The 25,270-nt window shown below is 36.3% G+C and overlaps 1 protein-coding gene across 1 annotated transcript in view; it reads right to left on the bottom strand.

The window, feature by feature from the left end:
- LOC123549508 (phosphatidylinositol-3-phosphatase SAC1-like) overlaps nucleotides 1–24,141 on the bottom strand; it is a 42,432-nt gene extending 18,291 nt beyond the window's left edge. Inside the window, exons 1-7 of the mRNA XM_053545277.1 lie at nucleotides 24,082–24,141; nucleotides 15,967–16,064; nucleotides 10,600–10,680; nucleotides 8,926–9,053; nucleotides 2,138–2,287; nucleotides 1,515–1,608; nucleotides 451–638 (exon numbers count right to left, since the gene is read on the bottom strand). Of these exons, the coding sequence (XP_053401252.1) occupies nucleotides 451–638; nucleotides 1,515–1,608; nucleotides 2,138–2,287; nucleotides 8,926–9,053; nucleotides 10,600–10,680; nucleotides 15,967–16,064; nucleotides 24,082–24,107 (765 nt within the window). The 5' untranslated portion in view covers nucleotides 24,108–24,141. The remainder of the gene's footprint in view (nucleotides 1–450; nucleotides 639–1,514; nucleotides 1,609–2,137; nucleotides 2,288–8,925; nucleotides 9,054–10,599; nucleotides 10,681–15,966; nucleotides 16,065–24,081) is intronic.
- Nucleotides 24,142–25,270: the final 1,129 nt, after the last annotated feature.

The raw sequence follows: 25,270 nt of genomic DNA, 5'->3' as shown, positions 1-25,270 counted from the left end.
AAACATTTAAAACAGTTAAGGGTCAATTCTATATCTACACATTCAGTACAGAAATCGATATTCAGAAAGTCAGTATATGGGTTATTCCATACTTCCTGATTTGGAAGACTATCACCAAATACAGAAACTTGCTTCCCATTTGGAGAGTACCGTTAAAACAGAGTGCTTTCCCTAATAGAAAGTTTCAACTACTGACAGTGAAGAAAAGTAAACTTCTACATACAAGTAACAAACTTTTAAGTAAGTCCAATAATGTTTTAATGACCCCTGTCATAGTTCCTACATAACTGAGGAAGTCTGAGAACCAGGATCTCAGCAAATTTATCCATCAGTAAGTGGCCAAGATACAGAGGATATATCTTTGTTTTCAGTGTGATATGGAAATATATATCAAACATTATAAATAAGTCGATTAATACAGCAAATCTGCTCACACAGACTGTTGCTCACCTGAACATATGAACAGCACGTCCCATCATATTGCAGAATCTGTTCTGTTTCTACAAAGTTAGCGACCTGACCCTCCATGTCAAGACCTCGCACGTTAAATCTCGTGCCAGCTCTGTACACACATCGTCTAGAGATGAGTATGTAATTGACAGACTTGTTGTCAATAACTGACGATGATATACTCATGACTGAACATACAGTTAAGGTGACCACAATAAATATGTACATCACAACAAAGCGTCAGAAAAGCGCAAAAAGAAAAACAACTTTTGTATACTTTTCTTATTAATTCTTATGGCTCAGTTGTGCAGATTCCTTGTCAAACAGGAAAATCTATTATTAGCAGTTTCTACAATAACGCAGTACTAAATTCCATCAAGAAATTCTGTAAGATTAAACGCCCAAGTACTAGTCTGAAATCCATTTTCCTCCTTCAAAACAATGCTCCAGCCCATAAATTTTGTGTCACACTCAACTTTCTGCACAACGAAAAGGTAAAAATACTACAAAACCCACTATATTCTACTGATTTAAGTCCTTGTGACTTTTTTTATTTCCTCACTTCAAGAAAATGTTGTCTGGGTGACGATACAACAGTAAAAGTGCCCTAGGAAGTGCAATCCATCAATGCTTGAAACAGATACAAAGGGCAGACTACTCTGACACTTTCAGACAACGGTTACTGAATCTACAAAAATGCATTTCTGTTAAGGGTGATTACTTTGAGGGGTTGGTATAAATGTTAATTAGGTAGATTTTCTCATTTAAATTTTTTGCAGTGCTGGTCTCCCTCCAAAGTGCGACCTTAGTAAACTAAACATGTACAACAGAGAGAAACTACATGCATATAAATGCATACATGTAACAAACAGTCAATACACATATAAGAGTAATCTCTGTGACTTAAAAAGGACATTTATATATAATGCTAAAACACATCATCACCTTGGAATCAAGAATTCCATTTTAACACCTAGACATTCCAAGCCATCATTCAATATTTCATTACAAAAGCCTACTGTTATTTTCTTGAAATCAATGGTGGAATAACTGTAGAAGGATACATCCATGCATGACAGGTAGACAGTATCTGCCAAGGTCTGCTTGCTGCGACAACTCACGTAACACATGGTTATTCCATAAAAAACGCTGATCTGCCTAAAAGAAAACATGGCTACTACTGTACTATTTATTGGATATTAACATTCAAAACTGGAACAATATCAAAAGCAAGCCACTGCCCAAGAACAGGTTTGTCAAGTTGAGCAACTCCGTTTAAGACAGGGAAACAACTGCTTGCTGAAGTTCAGTTACTAACTTTTTACAACAATTTTTGTGATGTAAATGTTAGCATACAGAATGGATGCAGTGGTCTGGTGGTAATACTGTGACTTAAACGAGGGATTGTTGGTTCGAGTCCCCACTCCTCCAACGAAAAATTACTAACATTGAGATAAGAATCGCATGTGTGTAAACAGTCTTCTTGAGGAGTTGTCCATAATTTTTTTCTTGCAGCTACCATAAATAAACTTACAAGATTTAATCTGGTATGCATTAGGTCATACATAGATGAGACTCTGATAGTTACGTGAAGCATGGCAACAGACTGAAGTATATAATCCGGTTAAGTAGTTATCCATAAAGAAAAATTTAGTAAAGAATGGAAATATATTCAATGGAGACTTACTCGTTCATGAAGTGGTATTGATATGAAATCAGGACTAGTATTGTGTAATCTCTGAAGTGTATGTGTAATATCATATGTTGTACTGAAGTAAAAATATCCAGTTTTCAACACACTTTCCACCATTGATACATACACACCATTGTCTCGAGTCTGAAAATACCATACAACAAAGTACAGTTAGATTAGAAACAAATCTTAAAATCAGCAATAAACATATAAGTCTTGAAGCAAATAAGCATTTTTACAAGTTATATGTTCTAAGTTTTGGATAGGAGCTATGAAGTGAAATCTGATCTTCAAATTAAAGGACTTAACGATTTTTTTCCCTACTTTTTCTGTGCACCTATATATAGGTCAGACTTTTAACAACATTCTTCTTGGTGAAGAGGTTTATATTTACAAGAGATATATGAATATTAGGAAATTTTGAAAATGCCAAGCATGTGACTGATTGACAAAGCAAGGAAACTCCTAAAAATTATTTAATAATTTTCCAGACATGCAAATCTTTTGTGACACAAAAAGTAAAGTATCTTATAAAGATACACTTGAAATGTACAGAGGAGAGCCTGGTTGTCATAAGATCTCCATCTACTGACCTGGCTCAATTGATAAAACATGAACAGAAGCAATCATCAGAAACATTCTAAGAATAAAACAGCTTACAAGTAAGATTTTAAAACACTTTAAAATACAAATAGAAACAAGAGGGCCATGATGGCCCTATATCGCTCACCTGTTACCATTGCACTTGAGGACAAGAAGGTCCTCGGAAAAAATATCTAAGTCCAAAGGACAGGAACAACAAAGGGAAGAAATTTAAGCAAAAAGAAAAAAAAATTCTTACAAGGTATAGATATGTCAAGATACACCTATAAATTGGAGGTACCATCCATGTTGTACCATAGAAAAGTGGTCTCAGTTTTTCCCTACGGCCAATAATAAAAAAAAGCTATTTATAGTAACGTAAAAGGGAAGTAATTAAAAAAAAATAAATATTGTAAGTGAACAAAAGAAGGATCTGCCAAATAAATCTGTTGACATAAATGAAATTTCAGATCAGTATCTTCATTAGTTATGGAGATATACCCATTTTAATTTGAAATAAAGGGAGGTAATTTGATATACAAGAGGGCCATGATGGCCCTATATCGCTCACCTGTTATCATTGCACTTAAGGACAAGTCTTCAAGGTCAAAAGATCATAATAGAAATCAATCAAAAGAATTATGAGAAAATATAGTTGAAATTTTCTTTAAGTAACTTTAAAAACAAGATTTGAAAACTTTTTGTAGAGGTCCACTAGGCAATGCTACATGTCAAATATCTAAGCTCTTCTGGTTTATTTTTAGAAAATTTTGAAGATTTTTCTATGTACAATCAAGTAACCCCATGGGGCAGGGTCAATTTGACCCCAGGGGTCATGATTTGAATAAACTTTGTAAAAGTCTAATAGGCAATGCTACATGTCAAATATCTAAAATCTAGGCCTTCTGGTTTATTTTTAGAATTTTTTTTTAAGATTTTCCCATGTAAAATCAGGTGACCCCTAGGGCGGAGTCAATTTTGACCCCGGGGGACAAGGTTTGAACAAATTTTGTAGAGGTCCACTAGGCAATGCTACATGTCAAATATCTAGTCTCTAGGCCTTCTAGTTTATTTTTAGAAAATTTTTGAAGATTTTCCTATGTAAAATCAAGTGACCCCTGGGGCTGGGTCAATTTTGACCCAGGGGGTCATGATATGAACAAATTTTGTAGAGGTCCACTAGGTAATGCTACATGTGAAATATCTAAGCTCTAGGCCTTCTGGTTTATTTTTAGAAAACTTTTGAAGATTTTCCTATGTAAAGTCAAGTGACCCCTAGGGCGGGGTCAATTTTGACCCCCGGGTCATAATTTGAACAACTTTAGTAGAGGTCCAATAGGCAATGCTACATATCAAATATCTAAGCTCTAGGGCTTCTGGTTTTTGAGAAGAAGATTTTTTAAATATTTTCCTATGTAAAATCAAGTGACCCCTGGGGCGGGTCAATTTTGACCCCGGGGGCCATGATTTGAACAAATTTTGTAGAGGTCCACTAGGCAATGCTACATGTCAAATATCTAAGCTCTAGGCCTTCTGGTTTATTTTTAGAAATTTTTTGAAGATTTTCCTATGTAAAATCAAGTGACCCCTGGGGCGGGATCAATTTTGACCCCGGGGTCATGATTTGAACAATTTTAGTAGAGGTCCACTAGGCAATGCTAGATGTCAAATATCTAAGCTCTAAGGCTTTTGGTTTTTGAGAAGAAGATTTTTTTAAGATTTTCTTATGTAAAATCAAGTGACCCCTGGGGCAGGGTCAATTTTGACCCCGGGGTCATGATTTGAACAAAATTGGTAGAGGTCCACTAGGCAATGCTTCACACCAAATATCTAAGCTCTAGGGCTTCTGGTTTTTGAGAAGACGATTTTTAAAGTTTTTCCTTTCGGTTGCCATGGCAACCAGTGTTCTGCATGGAATTCAATTCTTTGAACAATTTTGAAAGGGGGCCAGCCAAGGAACATCCCTGTGAAGTTTCATCAAAATTGACCTGTTGGTTTAGGTGGAGATGTTGTTTAAAGGAAAGTGTGGACGGACGTACAACGGACGGACGGACGCCGGACGGTGAGCGATCACAATACCTCACCCTGAGCACTTTGTGCTCAGGTGAGCTAAAAATCAGTCCATAGTTATCTACCCTGATTGTCTCAGTCCAACTAATAACAATAATGAAATTTCAAATAAGTCCGATAAGTTCTTACTGATATAAATCCATTTTGATTACAATCAGGGGAGGTAATCAGACATAAAATAACTCTGGAACCTACGATTGGATCTGATTTGTCATGGAATCCAGGATTTATTGTTGTTGAAGATATTTTGTAAGTTTGTATCAAATAAAACCATAAATGAAGTCTCTATATGGCTGCAAAAGCCAAAATAGCCAATTTTGGACCTTTAAGGGGCCATAACTCTGGAACCCATGACGGAATCTGGCCAGTTGAAGAAAGGGAGCAAGATCTTGTGGTGATACAAGTTGTGTGCAAGTTTGGTTAAAATCAAATCATAAATGAACATGCTATTGTGCAGACAAGGTCAAATAGCTCATTTTGGCCCTTTCAGGGGCCATAACTCTGGAAACCATTATGGATTTGGCCGGTTCTAGAAAGGAACCAAGATCTTAAGGTGACACAAGTTTTGTGCAAGTTTGATTAAATTCAAATCATAAATGAAGCTGCTATTGTGCAGACAAGGTCAAAATAGCTAATTCTGGCCCTTTCAGGGGCCATCACTCTGGAACCCATAATGGAATCTCGCCAGTTCAAGAAAAGGAACCAAGATCTTATGTTGATACAAGTTGTGTGCAACTTTGGTTAAAACAAGTGAATGAAGTATTGCCATGCAATACAAAGTCCCCTACTGGAAGGCACCTAATTTTCTCTACTGCAGTATAACATAATGAACTGATATCTGTCGATGATGTATAAACAATATTGTACTATATATACAATATGTTATAACAAAACACTTGGATTAAAATTTATATATATAATAAAAACCTACAGTTGTTTTCATATTGAATTTTTTTGGCTGATTATAAAAATGTTATCATGTAAGTTATTTATAGTAATAACAAAGGGAAATTAATCTTTAAAAAAAAAAAAAAAAAAAAAAATCTATATAATACAAGTCCACAAGAAACTCTTTACCAGGTAGAGATAGGTCAAAATACACCTAAAACTTGGATGTAACATGCATGCTGTACCACAGAAAAGTGGTCTCGATTTTTCTCTACTGCCAGTAATAAAAAAGTTACAATAAAATCTATTTATAGTAAAAACAAAGGGACGTAATTCTAAAAACAAGGGTGCCTCATGGTGGTGAACATTTGGTCCAAGTTACATCAAAATCCCTCCATGCATGAAGAAAAAATGTCCCGTACAAAGTCATTCTTGAATTTGACCTTTGACCTCTAAATATGACCTTGACCTTAGACATAGGGACCTGGTTCTTACGCATGACATGTTGTCTCATCCAGGGGAATATTTGTGCCAACTGATATCTAAATCCTGCTTTGCATGACAAAGTTATAGACCGGACAGGAAAAAAATCCTCTTGACCTTTGATCTCAAAGTGTGACCTTGACATTTAAGCTAGGGTATTGGGTGTTGCACATGACACGTCGTCTCATCATGGGAAACATTTATGCCAAGTAATATTGTAATCCCTTGATGGATGACAGAGTTCTGGATCGGACAGGGCAAAAACCTTATTGACCTTTGACCTCCAATTGTGACCTTGACCTTTGAGCTAAGGGTCCGGGCTTTGCGCATGACATGTTGTCTCATCATGGGGAACAAATGTGCCAAGTAATATTAAAATCCCTTCATGGATGGCAGAGTTATGGACGAGACAGGAAAAAAACTCTGTTGACCTTTGACCCCCAATTATGACCTTGACCTTTGAGCTAGGGGTCTGGGATTTGCGCATGACAGGTCGTCTCATCATTGGGAACACTTGTGCTAAGTGATATTAAAATTCCTTAATGAATGTCAGAGTTATCGACCGGACACGAAACAGACCCTGTTCATGCTATGTTAACAATTGACTGCTAAGTGTGACCTTGTACTTTGAGCTAGGGGTCTGAAAGTTGTGCATGACACATCGTCTTATTATGAGGTACATTTGTGCCAAGTAATATTAAAATCCCTTCATAGATGGGAAAGTTATGGACCGGACAGGAAAAAAGCCTTGTTGACCTTTGACCTCCAATTGTGACCTTGACCTTTAAGCTAGCGGTCCAGGTTTTGCGCATGACACGTCGTCTCCTCATGGGGAACATTTGTGCCAAGTAATATTAAAATCTCTTCATGGATGGGAGACTTATGGACCGGACAGGAAAAAAGCCATGTTGACATTTGACCTCCAATTGTGACCTTGACCTTTGAGCTAGGGGTCCGGGATTTGCGCATGACACATCATCTCATCATGGGGAACATTTGTGCCAAGTAATACTAAAATCCCTTCAAGGATGGGAGAGTTGTGGATCGGACAGGAAAAAAGCCCTGTTGACCTTTGACCTCCAATTGTGACCTTGATCTTTGAGCTAGGGGTCCGGGTTTTGCGCATGACACGTCGTCTCATCATGGGGAACATTTGTGCCAAGTAATATTAAAATCCCTTCATGGATGGCAGAGTTATGGACCGGACACGAAATTGCGGACGGACGGACAGACGGAATGACGGAAAAGTGCATTCCTATAGTCCCCGAAACTGGTTTTCAACCAGTAGGGGACTAACAAAATCATAAATAAAGATGCTATTGTGCAGACAAGGTCAAAATAGCTAATTCTGGCCCTTTCAGGGGCCTCAACTCTGGAACCCATGAAGGAATCTGGCCAGTTCAAGAAAGGAACCAAGATCTTATGGTGATACAAGTTGTGTGCCAGTTTAATAAAAATCAAATTAAAAATAAAGCTGCTATTGTGCAGACAAGGTCAAAATAGCTGATTTTAGCCCTTTTAGGGGCCATAACTCTGGAACCCATAATGGGATCTGGCCAGTTCAAGAAAGGAACCGAGATCTCATGGTGATACAAGTTGTGTGCAAGTTTGGTTAAAATAAAATCATAAATGAAACCACTATCGTGCAGACAAGAAATTGTTGACGCACGCATGGACAGACAGACTGACGACGGACGAAGGGTGATCACAAAAGCTTACCTTGTCACTATGTGACAGGTGAGCTAAAAACAATGGTTCCATAGCTCTACCTAATTTCAAGCTAATTACTCATTTTTTCTTCCAAAGTATAACTTTAGTTTGGGTGAAAAATGCAAACAGGGTCAAGGCTGTCTTTGAGTAAATGCAAACATATGCAACACATAACCATATTCCAAAACATGGGGAATATTACATTAATAGTGGTTCATTACTCACTGGCAGTTTTGAAAAGCACAAAAAACCCATCCACACAAATTACATTGGATAAAAACATAACAATCAGAAAACATGTACATACATTAAAAAGTAACAATGCAGTCCTAAAAACATCATGGAGTGACATGGTTGACATCCTGAGATATGACATTTACATACAGAATGAAAGCTGTTTCAAAAAGACATCACACAAAATGCATTCTAACAAGTATTTCCTTTGTCACATGTCCAAATTCCAGGTTCCAGAGCAGGAAATTGGTGGAGAACACATATGTACATGAAAACAACCTTGTTCAGTCTCTCTTCACAGTTTTTGTCAGTGGGGAAAAAAGTTGTTCATTTAATACTTACCCTTGATCCCAACTAAATAGATGAAACAGAATGTACAAGATGATGCTTACCATAACATAAACCCTGAGTTAAAGTAGACAAACAAATAAATGTATGAAAACACTGTTAAAAGTGGCCTTTAGAATCATACCAAGCCTTAGAAAAAAATCATTCTATAGGTAAAACTAGATGTGTGTCCATAGGACACTGGTGCCTCAACTTCCTGTCACTGTATGCATATCTTTGACTAAGATAACGGAGATAACTCTTGTCTGGCTGGTTGAAATCCCATTTAAAAACTCCACATGTTGAATAACAATCCTGTAAGTTTGATGACTCTAGGTCAAATACTTTTTGAGATATGCACAAAACAAATTCAGACGGTCAGACAAGGGCAGAAACCACTTTTCGCACAAACTTAAAGTTGCATTTCCTAAAACCATTTTGAAAGAATCCAAAGGGAGACAAACGTAGATGTGTGTGTAATGTTGTACCTGTTTCTCAGTTAGATGAAGCATAGTTCTCTTGTAGGAATGTAGTTCTGTGCCTGTAATCTTCCAAATCACATGACCTTGTATCTCACCCACTTTCTCCTTCTTCGTTATCACCAACAGGTATGGTCCTTAAATATTGCGTATTATATACCTATGAATTTTCTGTCTGATATACGGTTTGTGAAGGCCCTGTATCACTCACCTGACTTACTGACCTAAAGATCATCAAGATAAACATTCTGACCAAGTTTCATTAAGATATGGTCATAAATGTGGCCTCCAGAGTGTTAACTAGCTTTTCCTTTGATTTGACCTGGTGACCTAGTTTTTGATCCCGAATTACCCAGATTCGAATCTGACCTAAAGATTATCAAGGTTAACATTCTGACAAAGTTTCATGAAGATATAATCATAAATGTGGCCTCTAGAGTGTTAACTAACTTTTCCTTTGATCTGACCTGGTGACCTAGTTTTTGACCCAACCTGACCCAGATTTTAACTTGACCTAAAGATCATCAACATTAACATTCTGACCAAGTTTCATTAAGATACGGTCATAAATGTAGCTTACACAGTGTTAACTAGCTTTTCCTTTGATTTGACCTGGTGACCTAGTTTTTGGCCCCATCTGACCCAGATTTAAAGCTTATCTAAAGATAATCAAGTTTAACATTCCGACCAAGTTTCATTAAGATATGGTCATAAATGTGGTCTCTAAAGTGCTAACTAACTTTTCATTTGATTTGACCTGGTGACCTAGTTTTTGATCCCACATGACCCAGATTCGAACTTGACCTTAAGATCATCAAGATTAACATTCTGACCAAGTTTCATTAAGATATGGTCATAAATGTGACCTCTAGAGTGTTAACTAGCTTTTCCTTTGATTTGACCTGGTGACCTAATTTTTGACCCTACATGACCCAGATTCAAACTGGACCTAAAGATCATCAAGATTAACATTCTGACCAAGTTTCATGAGGATATAGTCATAAATGTGGCCTCTAGAGTGTTAACAAGCTTTTCCTTTGATTTGACCTGGTGACCTAGTTTTTGAACCCAGATGACCCAATATCGAACTCGTCCAAGATTTTATTGAGGGTTACATTCTGACCAAGTTTCATTAAGATTGGGCCAAAATTGTGACCTCTAGAGTGTTAACAGTCAAATTGTTTTAGACAAGAAGAAAAGTGTGGAAGAAAAGCTGATGGTCATATGATGGACAGTGAGTGATCACAACAGCTTGCCAAGAGCATTTTGTGCTAAGTGCGCTAAAAAATAAGCATGTTTAAGCTGCTGTTACACTGTATTTACATGAATAAGGGAAAGTTTCTTTTAAGTATGGTATGAAATTGCTGTCAAATTTCACACACATTAAAATTCAGTATTGACTTAGGAATCACCTTATCTATGGCATAGCAGTTATCAGTTAGTCTAGTATTCAATATTGAACACCACTTGTCAATATCTCTCAGTAAGTAAGCATTTGCTTTGTCTTTTATTGAAACTTTGTCAAAGTCCAGTTCAAAACTGAGACTAAAATCCATATCATGGCAAAATACATTATTAATCCTATAATACCAGGTACAAATAATGCAAAACGTATAACACAATCACATTTTTGGTACATGTATTCAAAATACTTATACAGAGATCTCAAAAAAAATAGTTTACCTGCAATAAGTCGTATGATTCCCATAATTCCACAAACAGGCTTTGTGATAGCACCTGCCGCTGGTATCTGCCCATCATTTGCTAAATAAAGAACAATTTTATCCATTATATCTACAGCTAACTGATGCAGTATTTTTAAACAGCTGTCTATATATATATATATATATATTTGCATTTTTGTCAGGTTTGCTTTCCATTATTTTGCCAAAATTTTGGTTCCTGTAGACTGTTTGTTTTGGGTTTAACACCGTTTTTCAACAGTATTTCAGTCATGTAACAACGGGCAGTTAACCTAACCAGTGTTCCTGGATTCTGTACCAGTACAAACCTGTTCTCCGCAAGTAACTGCCAACTTCCCCACATGAATCAGAGGTGGAGGACTAATGATTTCAGACACAATGTCGTTTATCAAATAGTCAGGGAGAACATATGCCAGCCCGAGGATCAAACTCACCTCGTGATCCGTAGATCAACGCTCTACCTACTGAGCTAAGCGGGTGGTCCTCCTGTAGATTTTAGTCTGCAGTCTCCTACCCTAATGTTCAGACATCCTGCTGACTGCAAACTGCAGATTAGATGATGAAGCAAAAAAGATGAAAAACCTGAACTGCAGTTTTTGACAAAAATGGAAAATAAAACAACAGGGCCATGAAGGCCCTGTATCACTCACCTGACCTATTGAACTAAAGATCATCAAGATTAACATTCTGACCAAGTTTCATGAAGATACAGTCATCTTTACCTTTGATTTGATCTGGTGACCTAGTTTTTGACCCCACCTGACCCAGATTGGAACTTAACCTTAAGATCATTAAGATTAAACATTATGACCCAGTTTCATAAAGATACATGTTTGTATGGCCATAAATGTGGTCTCTAGAGTGTTAACTAGCTTTTCCTTTGATTTGACCTAGTGACCTAGTTTTTGACCCAATCTGACTCATATTTGAACCTGGCCTAAAGATCATCAAGATTAATATTCTGACCAAGTTTCATGAAGATAGAGTCATAAATGTGACCTCTAGATTGTTAACAAGCTTTACCTTTGATTTGACCTGGTGACCTAGTTTTTGACCCTACATGACCCAGAATCGAACCTGACCTAGACAAACATTCTGATCAATTCTCATGAGTTTCAAACTTAAAATTAGGTCTCTGGAGTGTTAACAAGCTTTACCTTTGATTTGACCTGGTGACCAAGTTTCTGACCCCACCTGACCCAGATTGAAACTTGACCTAAAGATCTTCAAGATTTACATTCTGACCAAGTTTCATTAAGAAAACTAGAGATGCTTTTGAGAAAAGCGCATGTCTCCCACAACTGCCCCTATGAACAAGAGCACCGCCTTGCGGGTGCTGACGCTCATCTGATTTTTTTTGTGTAATAGAAATATTGTCCTACCCATGATTTTCTAAGTCTAAAAAGGGCCATCATTCTTGCAAAAAAGCAGAATAGAGTTATATTTCTTGATGTACAGTGTCCACTTATGATGGTAAAAAACTGTTGCAAGTTTTAAAGCAATAGCTTTGATAGTTTATGAGAAAAGTTGACTTAAGCATAATACTCAATCAAGAAAATGATTTTCTAAGTCAAAAAGGGGCAATAACTATTGCAAAAAGCAGGATGGAGTTATGTTGCTTGCTGTACAGGGTCAGCTTATGATGGTGAACAAGTGTTGCAAGTTTCAAAGCAATAGCTTAGATAGTTTAAGAGAAAAAGTTGACCTAAACATAAAACTTAACCAAGAAATCTGATATTTTCTAAGTCCAAAAGGGGCCATAAATCTTGCAAAAAGCAGGATGGAGTTATGTTTCTTGCTGTACAGTGTCAACTTATGATGGTGAACAAGTGTTGCAAGTTTTAAAGCAATAGCTTTGATAGTTTAGGATAAAAGCTGACCTAAACATAAAACTTAACCAAGAAAATGATTTTCTAAGTCCAAAAGGGGCAATAAATCTTGCAAAAAGCAAGATGGAGTTATGTTTCTTGATGTACAGGGTCTGCTTATGATGGTGAACAAGTATTCCAAGTTTTAAAGCAATAGCTTTGATAGTTTAGGAGAAAAGTTGACCTAAACATAAAACTTAACCAAGAAATCTGATATTTTCTAAGTACAAAAGGGGCCATAAATCTTGCAAAAAGCAAGATGGAGTTATGTTTCTTGCTATACAGGGTCAGCTTATGATGGTGAACAAGTATTCCAAGTTTCAAAGCAATAGCTTTGATAGTTTAGGAGAAAAGCTGACCTAAACATAAAACTTAACCAGGCAACGCCGACGCCGACGCCAACGCCGACGCCGACAACCGCTCAAGTGATGACAATAACTCATCATTTTTTTTCAAAAAATCAGATGAACTAAAAATGTTAGTTTCTCTAGATGTTTTAGACGAGTGGATCCAATTAGATGGTCTGGATGAGTGGATCCAATCAGTAATTCAAAGGCCATAAATCCAAAGTGCCTGGGCGGATTTGGCTTGTTATCGAACTTGGGTAAGGTCTTATGGCCAAACATATTTTGTTCAAGTTTGGTGAAGATCGGATAAGAAATGTTCGACATAGAGAGTGGACAAGAGTAAACAGACGGATTTTTCGATAATTCAAGGGCCATAACTCCAAAATGCCTGGACCGATTTGGCTAGTTATCGAACTTGGCCGAGGTCTCATGGTCAAACACATTTTGTTCAAGATTGGTGAAGATCGGATGAGAAATGTTTGATTAAGAGTGTGGACATGAGTAAAAAGGCCAATTTTTCAAAAATTCAAGGGCTGTAACTCCAAAATGCCTTGACTGATTTGGCTAGTTATCGAACTTGGCCGAGGTCTCATGGTCAAACACATTTTGTTCAAGTTTGGTGAAGACTGGATGAGAAATATTCGAATTAGAGTGCGGACAAGAGTAAAAAGACCGATTTTTGGTAATTCAAGGGCCGTAACTCTAAAATGCCTGGACCGATTTGGCTAGTTATCAAACTTGGCCGAGGTCTCATGGTCAAACACATTTTGTTCAAGTTTGGTGAAGATCGGATGAGAAATGTTCGACTTAGAGTGCGAACAAGAGTAAAAAGGCCGATTTTTAGATAATTCAAGGGCCATAACTCCAAAATGCCTGGACCGATTTGGCTAGTTATCGAACCTGGCCGAGGTCTCATGGTCAAACACATTTTGTTCAAGTTTGGTGAAGATCGGATGAGAAATGTTTGATTAAGAGTGTGGACATGAGTAAAAAGGCCAATTTTTCGATAATTCAAGGGCCGTAACTCCAAAATGCCTGGACCGATTTGGCTAGTTATCGAACTTGGCCGAGGTCTCATGGTCAAACATATTTTGTTTAAGTTTGGTGAAGATTGGATGAGAAATATTCGAATTAGAGTGCGGACAAGAGTAAAAAGACCGATTTTTGGTAATTCAAGGGCCATAACTCCAAGACACCTGGACCGATTTGGCTAGTTATCGATCTTGGCCGAGGTCTTATGGTCAAACACATTTTGTTCAAGTTTGGTGAAAATCGGATGAGAAATGCTTGACTTAGAGTTCGGACAAGCTTTGTAACAGACACACACACACACACAGACTGGAGTAAAATGTCTCCCACACCACTGTGTGGTGGGAGACATAGTAAGATATGGTCATAAATGTGGCCTCTGGAGTGTTAACTAGCTTTTCTTTTGATTTAACCTGGTGACCTAGTTTCTGACCCCACCTGACCCAGATTCAAACTTGGTCTAAAGATCATCAAGATTAACATTCTGACCAAGTTTCAGTAAGATATGTCCATAAATGTGGCCTCTAGAGTGTTAACTAGCTTTTCCTTTGATTTGACCTGGTGACCTAAGTTTTGACCTCACCTGACCCAGATTTAAATTTGACCTAAAGATCATCAAGGTTAACATTCTGACCAAGTTTCATTTAAGATATAGTCATAAATGTGGCCTCTAGAGTGTTAAAGGTGGTCAATCACATTTAAACAACATTTAATGACATTTTTTACTTTTTGTATATTCTGGTAGAGAATTATTTAAGGAATAAAAAGACTGATTACATAGAGTTAGATTCCTATTTGAAATGTATAATATAAATTTTGTAATTACTCCCCTTTAATATGAAAGTATATAAAAAGCTGGGTATTTCTTTTTATTTCGATACAATGTCTAGTTTTACATTTGCATTTGATAGACATATCAGCTATTGAACAATCTGAACCAAAATGCAAGTTTAAAAGCTGTGTGTAGCTTCTGGATTCATTTATTTCCAATCTATCTTGGTTGCGCAACCAAGATAGGCAAAGGGAGGTAATAATAATTTTTCAAACTTGTGTTTCTAATGAATTCCATCTAAATACATAATTTTTAATGCAAATATTTTACAAATATATTACAATATGTCTAATATTTATACATTTCCTTAGGCAAAGTATGTTTATCAAATTTATACTTATGATAAAATAACTCTATCTTGGTTGGGCAACCAGGATAGGAAAATGAAATTTTAAAAATACCTCCAGTGAAAATCTAATTTGTATTAAGTGTTAAGTGAACATAAATGAGTGTAAATGATCAGATGTTAAAGTTTCGAAAAAATCCGTTACATGGCCAAAATCTGATTATCCACCTTTAACAAGCTTTTCCTTCGATTTGACCTGGTGACCTAGTTTCTAACTGCACTTGACCTAGATTTGAACCTGACCTAAAAATCATCAAGATTAACATTGTGACCAAGTTTCATAGAGATATTATCATAAATGTGGCCTCGAGAGTGTTAACAAACTTTACATTTGATTTGACTGGTGACCTAGTTTTTAACCCCACCTAAACCAGATTTGAACTTGACCTAAAGATCATCAAGATTAACATTCTGACCAAATTTCATTAAGATATGGTCATGAATGTGGTCTCTAGATTGTTAACTAGCTTTTCCTTTGATTTGACCTGGTGACCTAGCTTTTGACTCCACCTGCCGCAGATTTGAACTTGACCTATAGATCATCAAGATTAACATTCTGACCAAGTTTCATTAAGATATGTCATAAAAGTGGCCTCTAGAGTGTTAACAAGCTTTTCCTTCGATTTGACCTGGTGACCTAGTTTTTGACCCCACATGTCCCAATATCGAACTCATCCAAGATTTTATTGAGGGCAACATTCTGACCAAGTTTCATTAAGATTGGACCAAAATTGTGACCGCTGGTGTTAACAGTCAAACTGTTGACGACGGACACAGGGCGATCACAAAAGCTCACCTTGAGCACAAAGGCGAGCTAAAAATACATTGATGCAACAAAAGCACTGCTCACAAATTAATTTAATTTTCTGCTATTTTATCACTTCATGATATTTTTTTTCTAATGAAAAGGAAATCCCAATCTCACCTTGCAGGTAAATTTCCTGTGTAACTCTGTCAATTATAAGTAACTCATTTTCTCCAGTATCTATTGGCTCAAAAATAAACTTTTCTGAAGTGATGTGCCTGAAACAGAATAAAATAGATCTTGTTAACTGGCAGATCTTTCTTCTTCCAATAATAGGTAACATTAATTGGAAGTCCTCCCTCAGAAACCTTCTTTATTATCATGCAGTTTTCTCCTAAATCTGACTTTACACCCATTTTTTATCCACCTTTTCCAAAATACCAAGCTATTTTCTAGGGCTGTGTATTGAATGGAAAAAATCGTTACAATACGTACTACAATAAAGAAGTATCAATACACGATACGTACTGACGATTCAATACAACATCTAGTAGGAAAAATAACTTCAAAGCTACAACATGACGGGTCCAAAATAATTGCTTGTTTCGGGTAACATGACTGTGAGAAACTGAAAATGTCAAGTTGTGTGGGCTCCTATAAAATTTGAACTCATTTAAATTGATAAAGGATAACATGGTGTAATAGCCATGTTTCGTATCTTGTAACTGAATGGTAATATTTAAATGAAATTTGGTCACTTTAAAGACATTCAAAATTAAAAAAGTTTCACCGAGAGATTTTTTAAATTTTATCATTTCTGGGGGAGATAATCGGTATTGAAGTTAACATTGATGCCTATGGGAAATATATAATTTCTTTGATTATAAGAATCTGAACTTGAGTTTCGAGAAATTTTTGTGGTAGAAAGCTGCACTATATGATTCTGATATAAATATCAAAAAGAAATCTAAAATTCCCGTAGGGCGTAAAAAAAAAATTGTTTGTTTCCGGTGGCCCGACCTACCCTATTTTTTTACCGCCGACCCTAAACTTTTTTAGCGGTAAAATCGGGCCGCATATTTTTGCAAATAAGTATATTATTATTTTTATAGCTCTTTGCACGAATGGACTACACCGATCGGGCGAGTGGTTTTTACGTGGTAACTTTACCAAATTGAGAAATTAATACATCAGGCAAAATTACCTGGATTGACTGGAATTTACCCGCGAATCGTAAAAATATCAAAACGTCATGCTGGTAATTTTCCATTCCACAAACACGTGCGCCCTATCGTAATATCTTATTTACATCGCGGTTACTTTTGACACAATAAACGCGCGTGGTGCATTCATTTTTCAATGTAATCGCTTCAAATTTTCAACACCGCTTGAGAACTAATACAGTTTGAGTTCTATAACAATTTTAATAAGATATCGACAGGAATGTAGGCAAAATTCTTTAAAAACGATCAGATTTTCATATGTTTTGTAAAATTTCAAACAGCGCGATCTTGATTATTTACTTCTTTCTTAAAGTAAATAAACGGTACATACTATGGTAATAAAATTCAGACTCTTGACCAGAATGTACAAAAAACACAATTAAAAAATCTTAAATAATGAAAAAGCGGCAGCAATTTAAATACATGGAGTAAAACGATTTTTGGCAAACAGATTTTTGTTAGCACGGCAGAATAGGTTACGTGACCTCGTGAACGTAAATAGAAATGTGGTTTTAAAATAAAGCAGTATGATGTTGTTGCGGATTTTAATAAGTTTTAAATTATTCATAGTACATGTATTTTTTGACACAACACTTTGTTAGATATTCTTTTCAAACAATAATGTAAATTCCTTGAGGGCAAATAGGTCACAGAGGTAGGCTATCCACTATCATCGTTCGCGACACATTTACATGTCAGTTTATTCGGGATATTGCACATTCGCTTTTAAAAAAAGATAAAGAAAAAACTTTTTTATTGATTTCTTCTCAACAATTTACGGAATCAAGAAAGTATGATCAGACAGTGATGTGTCACATGGCGCGAAAACATGACGTAATGCCATGACAATCTCGGGCAACTATACCGCTTTGATCTCCACTTCAGATGCCATAATAACCGACACACTTCTTTTAGCTCTTTGAGGGGGTGTTAATTGATGATGAAACAAGGCTAATTACTTAGTTTATCATCAGAATAATTACCGATAATTATTTATGTTTTTTTTTTTTCACTTTCAACACGGGTCGACGTCGGGTGGATGATGATTATTGTGTCCATATTTTGGGACACTTTTCAAAATAATTATTTTTCGGGATAACAGATTGCTACAGTCTTCCATTTTTAATTATTTTAGAAATAAGTCCTGTTTCTTTGAGTCATATGAAGTTATGACGTCTACAACATCACAATTTATGTGATAGAATTGGAGGTCCACTAAAGTCTGAGCAGCTCTCCTAGATTTCAGCAGTTGGTGGACCTGCTGAAAAAAGTTAAGGTCGAGGCCTGCAGAGTCTTGAAAAGTCAGGTTTTAGATGGGGTTTTCCCTAGCCCCCAAAAAGGTGGTAAATTTACCACTTTTCGAGGTCCATGTCCCCCTTTTCTTAGCAAAGGGGGGTATGAGTTTTCCCAAAAAAAAAAAAACAATTTTTCAAATTAATTAAAAGTTAATTTCAATCAATTTAAACTATTAAAAGCCCAAAAGAGTATCAAAGTATTCAAGCAAATCCTAATATGTCCCCCAAAATAGTCTCTTTTTTCCAGAAAAATAAATTTGGGGGGACATGGTGTCCCTCAAAATAAATTTCCTAGGGAAAACCCTGGATTTATAGTAGTAAGACGTTGAACAACCACTTGCAGCTTTATTAATTCACAATTTGGGCATACCAGTCAAAACTCCATTGTCTAGCATTTCCAGTTAATCCAGAATTTTAGACTGGGGTAGGGGGTGATGGTATTAATCTCAATGCAGATCAAAGATGCAAATCATATTCCTGGCCAGTGTGCTTTTACTTGGTTTTAGTTTGAAATATAAATGTTGGTTGTTGAATAATATTCAATATTAAAATTATTATTTAAAGAGAGAATCCACAGCAAGATTTCATTCAAGTTTCATGTTTAATCAAATATAAACCATGTTCTCCGCAAGTAATTGCCAACTTCTCCACATGAATTAGCGGCGGAGAATGAATGATATAGGACACAACGATCCTATGACCACTTGATCCGTAGATTGACTGCTCTACCTATTGAGCTAATCGGATGGGCTACTCTGGAAATGAAAAAACAACAACAACAAAACACAAACATAAAGCATATATTTATTTCATAATATTTAAATACACAATCAAATGGCATTTTATATTGCTAAAACATCATCAAAGTCATTGTACATTCAGGTGTAAATCAAACATAACAATAGGATGCATGTTTATAAGGTTTATAATCTCCCTGTTTGAAACTAGGATGGTGTTAGGTTTAAAAAAAAAAAAAAAATGCCTACCTACCTACCCTATTTTTCTTGGCCATGTCACTGGAAACAAACAATTTTTTTTGTTAGGCCTTAAGGGAAAAGGAGAAAATTAATTTTTTCTAGTTTTCAGGGGAGATAACTCATGAAAAACCAAAATTATCAGGGGAGGTAATCTAAAGGAAATCTTTTGAGAACTTCTGTCACTATATAACTTGTCAATATGCACTTTATTTATATCTTTTGACATTTTCGAAGCTTACATTATCAAGATGTATGTACCCTTTTGGTGAAATTAAGGCCTATTACATGTATCTGTCTATACGTCAGGAAAATGCATATACTTCTGCTTAAAGTCGTAAATTTCGACTGAGAACTTAACACATATGCAAGGCCTTTATTAGTATACCAGATCTTTAAGTTTGTTTTGTATTTACTTATTTCTTTAATTATTAAGATTGCTAACATTAAAACAGCAACACGTGCGGTAACAACATCCCTGTAAATGGAATTCCCTGCAACTGAAATTACGTAGCAGGTATGCCCGAAATGGAAAACTACCGCGTTATGTATAGATTTCATTTCATTTTAGCAGGTAATTTCCAGTCAGTGCAAGAATAAAAACCATGATGGCCCTATATTACGCTCACCAGACTTGATCTGGCCTACTGACCCTTGTTTTTACCCAAAATGAGCCAGTTCCAAACTAAACCTAGAGATCATCAAGACAAACATTCTGACCAAGTTTCATAAAGATTGAGTCACAACTATAGCCTTTAGAGTGTTCATAAACTTTGCCTTTGATCTGACCATGTGACCTAGCTTTTGCCCTAAATGACCCAGATTAAAACTTGACCTAGAGATCACCAAGACAAGCATTCTGAAAAAGTTTCATAAAGATTGAGTCACAACTGTGGCCTATAGAGTGTTCACAAGCTTTTCCTTTGATCTGGCCTACTGACCTACTTTTTGACCCCACATGACCCAGTTTCAAAACTGACCTAGAGATCATCAAGGCAAACATTCTCACAAAGTTTCATAAATATTGGGTCACAGACTCACAACTGTGACCTCCAGAGTATTCACAAACTGGCCTACTGACCTAGTTTTTGACCCCACATGACCCAAATTCCAACTTGACCTAGAGATAGATCATCAAGACAAACATTCTGACCAAATTTCATAAAGATTGAGTCAAAACATTGGCCTCTAGAGTGTTCACAAGCTCTTCCTTTGATCTAGTCTACTGTCGTACTGACCTAGTTTTTGACCCAACATGACACAGATTCGACCTTGGCCTAGAGATCATCAAGACAAACATTCTGACCAAGTTTCATAAAGATTGGGTCACAACTGTGGCCTCTAGAGTGTTCAGAAGCTTTTCCTTTGATTTGATCAACTGACCTAGTTTTTGACCCAACATGGGTCATAAATTTGGCGTCTAGGGTGTTCCCAAGCTTTTCGTTTGATCTTGTCTACTGACCTAGTTTTTGACCCCACATGACCAAGTTTCGATCTTGACCTAGAGATCATCAAGAAAAATACTCTGACCTAGTTTCATAAAGATTGGGTCATAAATGTGGCCTCTAAAGTGTTCACAAGCTTTTCCTTTGATCTGGCCTACTGACCTAGTTTTTGATCAAACATGACCTAGATTCGAACTTGGCTTAGAGATCATCAAGTCAAACATTCTGCCCAAATTTCATAAAAATTGGGTCACAAATGTGGCCTCTAGACTGTTCACAAGCTTTTCCTTTGATCTGGCCAAATGACCTAGTTTTTGACCCCACATGACCCAGTTTCAAATTTGACCTAGAGATAATCAAGACAAACATTCTGACTAATTCTAATGAGTTTCAAACTTGAACTGTGGTCTTAGAGTGTTGACAAGATTTTCCTTTTATCTAGCCTAGTGACCTAGTTTTTGACCCCACATGTACCAGTTTCAAATCTGACCTAGAAATCAATAAGACAAACATTCTGACAAAGTTTCAAAAAGATTGAGTCACAACTGTGGCCTCTAAAGTATTCACAAGCTTTTCCTTTGATCTGGCCTACTGACCTAGTTTTAGACCCCACATGACCCAGTTTCGAACTTGACCTAGAGATCATCAAGACAAACATTCTGACCAAGTTTCATAAAGATTGGGTCACAAATGTGGCCTCTAGAGTGTTCACAAGCTTTTCCTTTGATCTGGCCTACTGACCTAGTTTTTGAAACAACATGACCCAGTTTCGAACTTGACCTAGAGATCATCAAGGCTAACATTCTGACCAAGTTTCATAAAGATTGGGTCACAAATGTGGCCTCTATAGTGTTCACAAGGCAAATGTTGACGCACGACGGATGCCGGACAATGACCGGTCACAATAGCTTACCATGAGCACTTTGTGCTCTGGTGAGCTAATAAAAAGCCAATGAAAAGCGAGATTTACTTAAATCACGTGCTTGATTTACATGAGACGTCTTGCTTGTCGGCAGATGTCTTTGAACTTAGCTGTCAAAACAAAGTGGTTTACGCAATGACTGTTTTGGGATATAATGGCAGCCCAAGGTTACAAAATTGTACTTTCCTTTTAATTTCTCTGAATATTTTATTGTAAAGTGATAAAAAATGAAGAAGTTTGATTTTATTTTGTGTTAAAAGGGGCGTCACTGAATATATCGATACACTAAGAAAGCCGATAAGCGTATCGGTGTAAACATGAATATTCAATTCATCTAGATATACCGGTATATTGATCCAGCCCTACTATTTTCCCTCCAAATCAAAACTACTAGAAAATCGCCAGGGGAAATGCTAGTCGTCCAGTTACCGGACGACTAGAACACAGGCTTGGCGTTTGGTTACCGTACGACTAGACACTTCCAAAATTGAGAAGAGTGTAGATCTGTATTTCTTTCATATAGGATTGAATATTGCCTAGAAATGCATTACTCAGCGAAATACTTCCTATTGAATATGCCAAAATCAAACCGATGGTGTATGGCATATGTGTCCGGTAATACCCCAGCATGTCAGACCAATAATACCCATTTGAACACCTCAAATTGATTGTATTCGTCGTAACAAGTCATATGGCGTAATACCAACCAATCTATTTTTGAGAAAAGGAAGTACACATCAGGGGTGTAAAATTCCACTCGCCCGCTCGCATTGGCGAGTTAAAGTTTGGATAGGACGAGTGGATCTCGCTGTATACTCGACCGATCGGGCTAGTGGTTTTTACGTCGTAGCTTTAATGAAATTCAGAAATTACATCTTGAAAAACGTCAACAAACATTGAGATTGTTCAGTTGCCACTTTGATTGACTGGAATTTACCCGCGAATCGTACAGATATCAAAACGTCTTGCCGGTATAAATTTTCCATTCCAAGAGCACGTGCGACCTATCGTAATATCAAATTTACATCTCTGTTACTTTTGTTTATCGACACGTACACAAAAAACGAGCGTAGTGCATTCATTTTTTAACATTATCACTTCAGTTTTTCAGCACTGCTTGAGAAGTAATACAATATGAATTCTATTAAGATTTCAATAAAATATCGACGGAAATGTAAGCAAATTTGTATGAAAACGGTCGAATTTTCATATAATCATTTGTTAAATTTCAAACAGCGCGATCTTAATTACTGATTTCTTTCTAAGAGAAAATGAGTGATACATACTATGGGCATAAAATTCAGACTTTTGACTAGAAAGAACAAAAAACAGAATTAAAAAATCTAAAATAATGAAAAAGCGGCAGTAATTTAAATACATTGAGTAAAACGATTTTTCTGGTAAAAAGGTTTCTGTTAGTGCGGCGGAATAGGGTACGTGACCTCGTGGACGTAAATAGAAATGTGGCTTTAAAATAAAACAAAATGATGTTGTTGCGTTTTTAAAAAGTTTTAAATGAATCTTTGTACATGTACTTTTTTTTATATGAAATATTCTTCTCAAACGATAATGTACATTCCTTGAGGGCAAATAGGTCACATGGCGCGAAAACTGTAATATGACGTAATGCCATGACAATCTCGTGCCACAATACCACTTCAGAGGTCGTGATACCGACACACTTCTTTTAGCTCTTTGATGTTAACTGATGATGAAAACAGACCAATTACTTAGTTTATCAACAGAATAATTACCGATGATCGTCAACTTTTTTTTCGCTTTCAAGACGGGTAGGTGGATGATGATTATTGTGTCCATATTTTAAGACACTTTTCAAAATAATTATTTTTAGGGAAATAAGTCTTCAGAAAATGAAAATAACTGATGTTTAATACTTTCCAGACACTTTGGGAAACAACGGTAGGGGTTAGACTGTGATTATTTTGCTATCGATGTAGTTAACGTGGAGAACAACTTGATGGTGGAGATGCAAAATTAGTGAAGAAAAATGTCTGGTGTGAAAAGAGAATTTAAGAGTAACAAAAATGAATAATCAAAAAGGAAAAGTAGTGTACGAGCTAGGTGTTACGTTTGAAATTTGCTTGTTGTACATAATACTCCTTCCATAAAACGTGACAGTATTAAAAATGTCAATTATTAGGGCGAGTGACTGTCCACTAAGGGCGAGTAGATTTTACTAGCTACTAGTCCTGCAGGGCGAGTGGTGTGAAAAAGAATTTTACACCCCTGCACATGCAGCTGTAAAGTGAGAGGATTTCCGAGTCTTGTTTATGGACTGAAAATTGTTGTTTTGTATGATAATATAAAAAAAATACGGAATTTATAAATAGAAAATAATATAGATTAATTGTGGCACAAGACATTTACGTATAAAAATTGAAATATAAGTAATTTCTACTAAATTAAAATATTTACAGTTGCAAAGTTTCGTGTACGGCCATCTTGACAGGTGGCTGCGGTTATTGAAATTTCTGCATGTTATGATATTTGCTAAGGTTAAAATCTACCAATTTTAATTCTGGTATATAGGTCATACAGACCTAAATTCTACACAGATGCCTCACATAGCTAGACCCATTTCAGAGAACAAATCATAACCTTTTTTAAAAAGAATTATGATTAAAACTAACATAAAAGAGGAGAAAAGTAGGGATCATATAATTACCTTCTAAAAGAGATTTCTCTAGTCACATCAGAGTCAAAATGCTGTGACCTGGTAGTACCACTCATACTAAAACTGACTTTTCACTTCATCAAATACAACTTTCTCTCCCATTTATGTTACTTAAATGTCAAATATATACTGAGCTTTAATTTAGACTTTACGGCCATACCAAGAGAAAAAAAGAATTCAATACATAACCTGTCCGCCATTTTGCAACTAGACCAGATGGCTTCCACATTGGTTCGTTTAGTATAGCCAGACCTATAGTATATAGGCCCAGTATTAGGTGCTCCTGTGTAGTAAAAGCCTATTCACGGACTTAAGGGGCTGACTATTTGAACTTCTGGGGGGTGGGGGACCTGGGATTTTACTTGGTTATTCAGATTTTTTTTCAGAAATTGAAAGCCAGAATTTTAACTAAAGCTTATTTCTTTTTTCTCAAAATATTTGTTTGTAATACTCATGTTGTTAAAAATTAACAAGCGCATTTAATACATTCGTTCTGTATTGAGTAATTTGCCTAGAAAGTACACATGAAGTCTCCTTGATTAAATAGCTATTAATAAGAAGCAATTTGACCCAAATTACAGTTCCTTATTTTGAGCACAAAAAATGTTTCTTAGCAAAAATAGTAAAAAGTTGCTTTTAATGTTCATATATAAATTATATAATTGATACATTAAAGAAATGGCCAAGGGGCAAAGCCAGCCGAAACTGGATATAACGATCATGCAGGACAAATAAACGGAGTTTGAAGTGAGGATGGAGCATGCTCCCATAGAAAAAAAATTGTATTGCAGAGCAACATTGGTACATATTTTAATGTATATTTTGGAGATATACTCTCCCCACTTTGGACGTTTTTATATATTAAATCATACCTGTGAACATCATGAGCATGCCGTGGCCTCTGGAATCAGTCTGATGGGTAGAGAAAGG

This window comes from Mercenaria mercenaria, chromosome 6 (assembly GCF_021730395.1).
Source record: "Mercenaria mercenaria strain notata chromosome 6, MADL_Memer_1, whole genome shotgun sequence".
Lineage (NCBI taxonomy): Eukaryota > Metazoa > Mollusca > Bivalvia > Venerida > Veneridae > Mercenaria > Mercenaria mercenaria.
The sequence above is the reverse complement of the archived record's forward strand: the minus strand, read 5'-3'. Positions and strand labels throughout refer to the sequence as shown.